Source organism: Lasioglossum baleicum, chromosome 10 (genome assembly GCF_051020765.1).
Source record: "Lasioglossum baleicum chromosome 10, iyLasBale1, whole genome shotgun sequence".
NCBI lineage: Eukaryota > Metazoa > Arthropoda > Insecta > Hymenoptera > Halictidae > Lasioglossum > Lasioglossum baleicum.
Genome location: NC_134938.1, coordinates 10,318,727 through 10,326,221, shown reverse-complemented (window position 1 = coordinate 10,326,221; position 7,495 = coordinate 10,318,727). Strand labels below are relative to the sequence as shown.

The 7,495-nt window shown below is 44.6% G+C and overlaps 1 protein-coding gene across 6 annotated transcripts in view; it reads left to right on the top strand.

The window, feature by feature from the left end:
• Positions 1-1,158: 1,158 nt before the first annotated feature.
• Fhos (Formin homology 2 domain containing) overlaps positions 1,159-7,495 on the top strand; it is a 304,700-nt gene continuing 298,363 nt past the window's right edge. For 2 of the 6 annotated variants that reach the window (XM_076431636.1, XM_076431637.1), the window contains exon 1: positions 1,159-1,895. In XM_076431636.1, coding sequence (XP_076287751.1) covers positions 1,875-1,895 — 21 coding nt within the window. In that variant the 5' untranslated portion in view covers positions 1,159-1,874. The remainder of the gene's footprint in view (positions 1,896-7,495) is intronic. The other 4 variants (XM_076431634.1, XM_076431633.1, XR_013009741.1 and 1 more) reach the window with 2 other exon arrangements.

Genomic DNA, 7,495 nt, shown 5'->3' with positions numbered 1-7,495 from the left:
ATTACTAAGTATTTTAATCAGATGTGTAACTCAAATACACAATATAATTAAAATACAATATAATTGAAATACAATATAATTAAAACACAATATGTATAATTGGAACACACTATAATTGAAATACAATATAATTGGAACACAATATAATAGAAATACAATATAATTAAAATACAGCTCTCCAAATTATAGCTCAGAACTTTGAAGAAGTGCGATATATATTTTTATGTTTTTCTTTCTCATACTTGTTTGCTGTCTATATATAATAGTATATAATACGTAACGCTATTTTATAATTGTACTCCATTGCAATTACGAATTACATTGTAATTTAATTGGACAAAGATCTGAGTTATAAATTACAATATAACTGAATTACGATGTAATTCAATTACTTTGTAATTATAAATCCTAGAGTAATTCAATTGTAATTCTGCACAACTCTGGTTTTAACGAGTCACAGTCGCGATGAAGATTTCAAACACAGTCTAACAAATGTTAATGTTACGCCTTTCTTTTTAACGAAATAAAACTTGATTAATTTCTAATCAATGAATTACAAAAGCTTTTATCAAAAGATACAAAATTTTCTTCTCTCTTCTACGACATTTTTGTTCTTATTTCTTCCCTTACAACCACAGAAATAATCTATGATTGATTATAGAAGTACCTTTATGCAAAATAAAAAATGTTCGCTCTAATTGCAAGGCACATGAGCCAAATAAAAATTGTATTCTTCTGTCAATTACCCTATTAAGCTGAAACTAATACCTCGATGTTCTTAAATATTTTATCATGTCCACTGTTTTAGATTGTACGTGCCGATTTCTGTCCTAAATGCATAAAATCCGGAGTCTATTGATAAGTTAGATTCAATCTAGGACTACCCTCGCCTGCTACAACAGTTTGAGGGATCGCGTTGTGGCAAGGACGTATCGGATGCATCGAAGTCGCGCGTGGCATAACCGCACCCTTGCTCGTAATGCATCTCGCGCGAGATGCGTCCTCGCGGATCAGCTTCCCTCGGAAGGCCGGTTATTCGGTTGTTCGCGGTGCTGGGCGGGCACGGAAGCGGCGGCGAGGTGCCGTCGTGCGCGGCGGAACGGTGGACGTAAAGCTATTCTTAAAATAGGGCTCGACTGAACGAAGCGAATGAACGAGAGAAGCCGATATGCGAGGAGGTGGCGGGCGACGGACGCGGGCGGCTCCGTACGTGACGGAGAGACGAAGATGGTGAACGGTGTTTGCAACGGGAGCGAAGGGAAAAGATCAGAAGCTACGAAAAGAGAAGAGAGCAGACGGGAAGCGAAGAGAAGAGAAGAGACGAGACGTTGCAGAGAAGAGAAGAGACAAGACGAGACGAGAGGCGCGAGAGAAGACGGAGAAAGAGAGGGAACGACGGCGTGCCTCGCGGGTCGCCGGCTCTTCAGGGTCCGAGCTTCGTCCGAAACGAAGCGCCTCCGTAGCGCTCTCTTCCTTCTTCTCTTATGAGACCGTGCCGCCGGGGACGACGCTTCGTCGAACCGTTCGTTCCTCGATCGGTTCACCACGTTTGACCTCGAGACTCTTTCACCGATCCCTCGGCTCTCTTTCTCTTCCCAGTTCCTCTTCTTCCCCGGTTCGCTTATTCTTCTCGATTCGAACGGTCCCGCGATCGGTACGGGCGGACGTCGCGCGGTCCAAGTGCTCTGGTGTTAGTGTTGGTGCTCGCTGTTGCTGGTGTCGGTGGTGATTCCTTAGTGTCGTCGATGGTGGTAGTGACGGTGGTTGATGGTGGTTGGTGAATCCGGCCGTGGAGGAAGAGACCGGAGTCATTCGCCCTCTGCTCTTACGATCCTTTCGCTTTCGCGAGGGGAGGGGAGCTCTCTCGTTGCATCATGGCGTCCTACAGGAGCTACGTGAGTCTCTGTCCTTCTCTAGAGCAAGGGTGTCTTTCTGCCGGTCGCGCTATATCGATCTCTTTGTCCGATGCACCGGAACGCGAAGATTCGCTCGCCGGAAACCAGAGACTCGTGCTCTTCAGGCCGAAGCACGCGTTCGCCGATTTCGGGGGCCAGTTAATTGGGAATTTCATTTCGTACCAGGGTACATACATACCTTGTTTACGCGCTCGCACAGACTCGCCGCGCGCGGTGTCTTCATTAGAACGACGCGGCAAGTTATAATTGGTGCTTCGCTGCGACGAGGTGTTGAGACGAGCTGAAATTTCGCGAATTCGATGATTAAAAAGAAGGACGGGAGCATCGCTGCGAGAATTGCACGGGCACACGAGCTCTATTCAATCCATTTCATTGTACTCTGATATTCATGTGGGACCTTGGTTCTCATTGTCACCGCGGTTTCTATTTCGAAGCTATGACATCGGTATTGTTAGACCGCGGATTTTATGCGTTTACGATTGAAATTGGCGGGTGACATTTAAAACAGTAGAGAGATTAATAGAATTCATGAATATCGATTCAATTGCCATTCAGCTCTTATTTGGTTCGCATAGAAATCTCTGGTAATTGTTAAACGAAGATGCTGATATCGTAGGATAATAATGTTATTTTCAAAATTGAATATTTGTTCCCCAGAAATTATGTCTCCCACTGTTCTCTGTCAGGGAACTCTATTTCAAACAAACCCGAGGAGCTACGTTCCCAGGGAATGGAGTGTTAACATATAATTATAGATGATCACTTATTTTGCTTCATTGTAAACACTCGTACTCCACTTTCTACCGTACAGCGTCGATCAAAAGTGTGCGATCGAATAGGTTTCTCGCTTAAAAGTATTATTGTACCGAACGGAACGGTTCCGTGTCTGTGCGAATGGCATAAATGCAAAAAAGGCAGCGCAGTTTCCCGAGGAAAATCACGGTCGCGCCGGAGATGAACGTAATTTCCATGGCATCGATGCCTGTGTCGCGATACAACCGACGCCCGCGGTATTTAACCACGTGGCTCCGGAGCGAGAGTGCATCGCGAGACGCACGATCGAACCGGCGCATAATGGACGCCGACGATTTGCATTCGTATGCAACGGCGTGCAAAGTGACACTGGACGCGCGTTATCTCGCATCTCGGCGAGCCGAGAGCTCCTGGCACAGAGACCCGGGCGGTGTTTCCCCGTGTTATCGCGAAAAATTGGCCGGCTAACAAGTGACCGCAGATAAAGGATCTAGCACCGTTCCTTGCTCTGGGACATGATAGTTTACGCCTGTTGACGGAGCCGCGAAGTCTGACGCGACACCGTTGCGCGTTGCTCGTTTGACCGTACGAGGGCCCAGTGGAATGATCGGGCTTCTTGATGACCTGTTTAAATGAATGGCGAGCGAGATGACGTTCGTTATTTACTTATGAACCGCAATGATACTATTAACCCCCTTGTGCACGCTGTACCCACATCGCTCGGTATGTGGAACGATCAAATGCGCTTGCACTCTTCAACTAGAATCAGTATTTGTCACAGCTCCGCGAATCACTTCTCTTACTCGTGAATTAACAATACGGGTCGGACAATGGAAGCGAAGTTGCGTGAATAACTAATTTTTAATTGATTGCACCGTTGCTGAACTATCAAATTATGCTCGATACTTACAGAACCATTTTTGACAGCTCCTTCAACTCGTTTCTTGCGCTCTTTTAGGCTTCAAGCGTCAGGCGGAGCTTGGATACGTTAGGACAATTATTTAATTAATTACAACCATGTTACAAATCTATCGAAAAGAGAAAATCACGAAAATGTGCCGCTCGCTTCGAGTTACTTTCTAATTTTATTGGCACAGTCTTGAGCCCACCTTTCTGTTGTTTCGAAAACTTCGCGAGCAGTTTCGCGAGCCACAGTAGATCGAGCTATTTTCATAGTGATCCACTTGGCGATAAAATAAAGCAGAACTATGTCAAAGCGTGCGAGCGATCGGTACACAGGCCCGATAAACCGTGAACAGTGTAAATTACAAAATCCCCCATCGCGAAAGCCGCAGGGATCTCAGCCGGTATCCACGTAAGCTGGAACAACAAACAACAATCGTATCAGTCGAGACCATCCGAAATCGATTAATCCAATGCACCGACACGTGTAACGATGCAGCAACGATGTGTCGCGTCGTATGCACGCGATACAAAAGGGTTTCTTAGATTCTCAGTCCCTATGTTGCTACGGTTGCGAGAATTTCGAGTAGGTTTCGTTCCTACGTTACAGCGGATGGTCCCTGGTCGTTGCTCCTCACACATAATCCGAACGCGGCTAGCCGGCTCGGTTGTAATTATGCAATGTAAATGAAGTCCATTAACGTTATCGTCGAAAGGCTGGCAGCGCACGCGAGCTTCTGTTTCGTGCGGGACCCTGGTCCTCGTTTACAAAATACGGAGAATTTAAGAGCTCGGGCGAGCTAGCCACGCCGACCACGCGTTTTCCCCTTCTCTTCGACGGTTTACTTCGACGTTGATTTTTCGCGGAGATCGTTTACACGTGTTACGCGCGGCGAGAGAGAGAGCATGCCGGACAGAACACGTTGGTTCGACCGTCTGAATCGCTTCGATTCAGTGTTCACTCGCCTGTTTCTTGAACTCGGCTATTTTTACCGGGTTACTCTTCCACTATAAAAGATTACGCTCGCTGTTGGATGTATTTTCGACCCCGCCTTCCCTTCGTATCGAGTCCTATCACTTGATATGATTTTAAAAGATAGATTTAAAAGATACATTATATGTTATATGAAGAATGCTTTTTCGTTTGAAGAACACTTTTGTCATTAAAATGTTTGGTTACAAGAAAGTTATAGATAATCTCTGAATATTGTGCCGTGTACTACAGTCTTTTCGGTAACAGGGTGTATACAATTAATTTGTGGATGTGATATTGATCGAGTGGTAACTCAAAGTCTTTTACATTATTAAATATGTTGGTATCTAATAAATTACCGGACATTTAAGTATTGCGTGAGGTATTCTATCAATTTCATTCCAGAATTATTCTAGCTAGGAAGAAATGTTTAATTTTCAAGTAACAGTAGCTCCGAGCGCAAAAGCGATAACAGTAATTGTAGATCCAGGATTTCAAGATGCCATGAATCTGGAATAATTGGGGCGATTTGGACTACTACGGCTAATGACGTACGTCAAATCTTCCCCATAAAAAATAGATTATTCTAAACTGATAATGAAGTCTGTTAAAACAAAACGTACAGGAATCTTCAGACAGACAATGCAACGAATTTCTCCCATTGACATTGTGACAGGTCCAATTTAACACAGAAGTAAAAACCTGATGAGGCATTGTCCGCCGTTCTACCGGAGAATCTACGAGTTCACCCGACGGAAATAAGTTCGAGGAGAGTCCGGGAATCGTGGTACGAGGTTGCGGCGAATTTTCGCCGGGGGATAATAAATTACAAAAGTAATAAAAAAGTAATCAATCACCGAGGTAGACTGGATGCAAAAGGGGCCGCGTGCGGTTGCGGTAGATAAGGTCTGGTCGGTGTGTCGGACAGTGTCCAAGCGAAGTCCGAGACGCGACCTCGCAGGTCCGATAATAATATAGATCGGCTGGTAGCGGTCGGGAGGTAAACATTTACCCAAAGAGCTACGTACTCGCCAACTACAAGGCACGGATACCCGACCGGCTGTGCACCTCTCGGAAACGCATTCGAACGCTGGCCTCAGGTCGCCAGTTGCTGTGGCCAGCAAAATTAGCCTGGGCCTTTCCCAGACGACGTCTGCCTGGCGGCAGTGCGCTCGTGTAAACCTTTCCCGCTGCGTATGCCACGAATATGCGCACCCGCGCCCGCGGAACAACGCGTAACATACAGGGTGTCAGGGAATTATAGACACGACGTCGACAGAATGTCGAACAATATCGGACGCGTTCCATTTTTGTTAAACCCTTGGCTTATTCGACTTTCTTCACGGCTAAAATGATTGGGATAAATTGTTCTTCAGGCCTGCATTTGCTTTGATGCCTAATCGGCGTTGCTTCAACGAGTAGATCTTGTTTATAGAAATATGGAAGATAATAAGCAAAGATAAATATGAGGACTGCAATACTACCCGACGCGTTCCTTTTTGTTAACCCCTTGGTATTAGACTTTCTTCACGGCTACAATAATTAGCCGTTTCCACTCGGAGCTATTTTAACTCAAAAATGAAACATTTCTTCCGGCCTACAATAATTCCATTCTATACGATTTTCTTCATTTTATGGATACATGAAAAATTGATATAATAAGTATCCCATACAACATTTAAATGTTTAGTAATTGATTAAATCTCTACACATTTAATAATCTAAACAATATTTTGAATAATAGTACAGCAATTTTTAGTGCTAAGGGTTAAAATATCTTTGATCGAGAATAAATTGATCTTCAGGCCTGCATTTGCTTTGATGATTAAACATCGTTGCTTGAACGAGTGGATCTTGTAAAAATATAAAAAATAATCAGCGAAAATAAATGCGAGTACTATTTTCCTCGAAATAACAATAGATACATAATAGACTCAATGAATGCAACCGGACCCATTCGCATCTTCCGAAAGACATCGACACGATTGCTCGGCACGGCTGGACAAACACACTCATTAAAATTTCTGTTGGCACTTCGACGCTGGCCGTCTGGGTGTATACTCGTCGTATACTCTTCATCTACGAGTCGTACAACACCCCTTGTACACCGTGTGTCGGGTTTCAAAGGGAGCTGACGGATTCCCGATTCTCCGCGCCCGAGGTTTTCGCAAAGAAGCCCGATAAAGGATATCTCAAGCCCGTTCTGACAGGGGCAGCTTTAAGGAAACTCTCGGGGGAACAGAATTTTTCTCCCCTCGTGTCCAATGGGGTTCCACCGAGATGTCTTCGACGGGGGTTGTTCGTCTAAAGGTGTGGGATATCTTCGCTTCGTCGGCCTCCGGGAGCGAGAAGAGCTCAGAAAGGATTTCTGTGGACGGAAATCTTAATGCGCTACTCGATTGTGATTCGAATCGGCGTTGCCCGGACTGAATCGCATCCGCGCCCGTGGCGTTGCGCTCGAGTTTATCGGATGCTGCTTTGATCAGGGGATTTGTTTACTAATTCGACGCCCTGAATGAGCTCGTTTCTAATCCGCAGTTGCGCCCCCGGCTTCCCCAAACTTTACCAAGTTCCCGTTTTCTTCGACGAAGCTGGTATTATTGACGCTTTCGGGATCGAGGCGTAATTTCGCCGAACCCCTTAAATGGCGGAAACAGTGAAAACCATCCTTCGTCTAACTTTTATTGGAAGCTAATTTAATAAAGAAAAATACTAGTTCATAGACCTACATCTGTCCAAACGAGATCATTATTTTATTCTAATTAGCGTATAAACTAACAAAAGATGTATACCTTTCTGTGATGGCACTATTGTTAATTATAATTACTCTCGGGCAGAAACGTACGTGTAAAAGCGGTAACAAACAATGCAATTTTAAACGGTTTCATTCCTCGCTCCTCCCCATAGCAGTTGGAATTAATAAACGCGGCATTAATTTGTATTCTTTCTT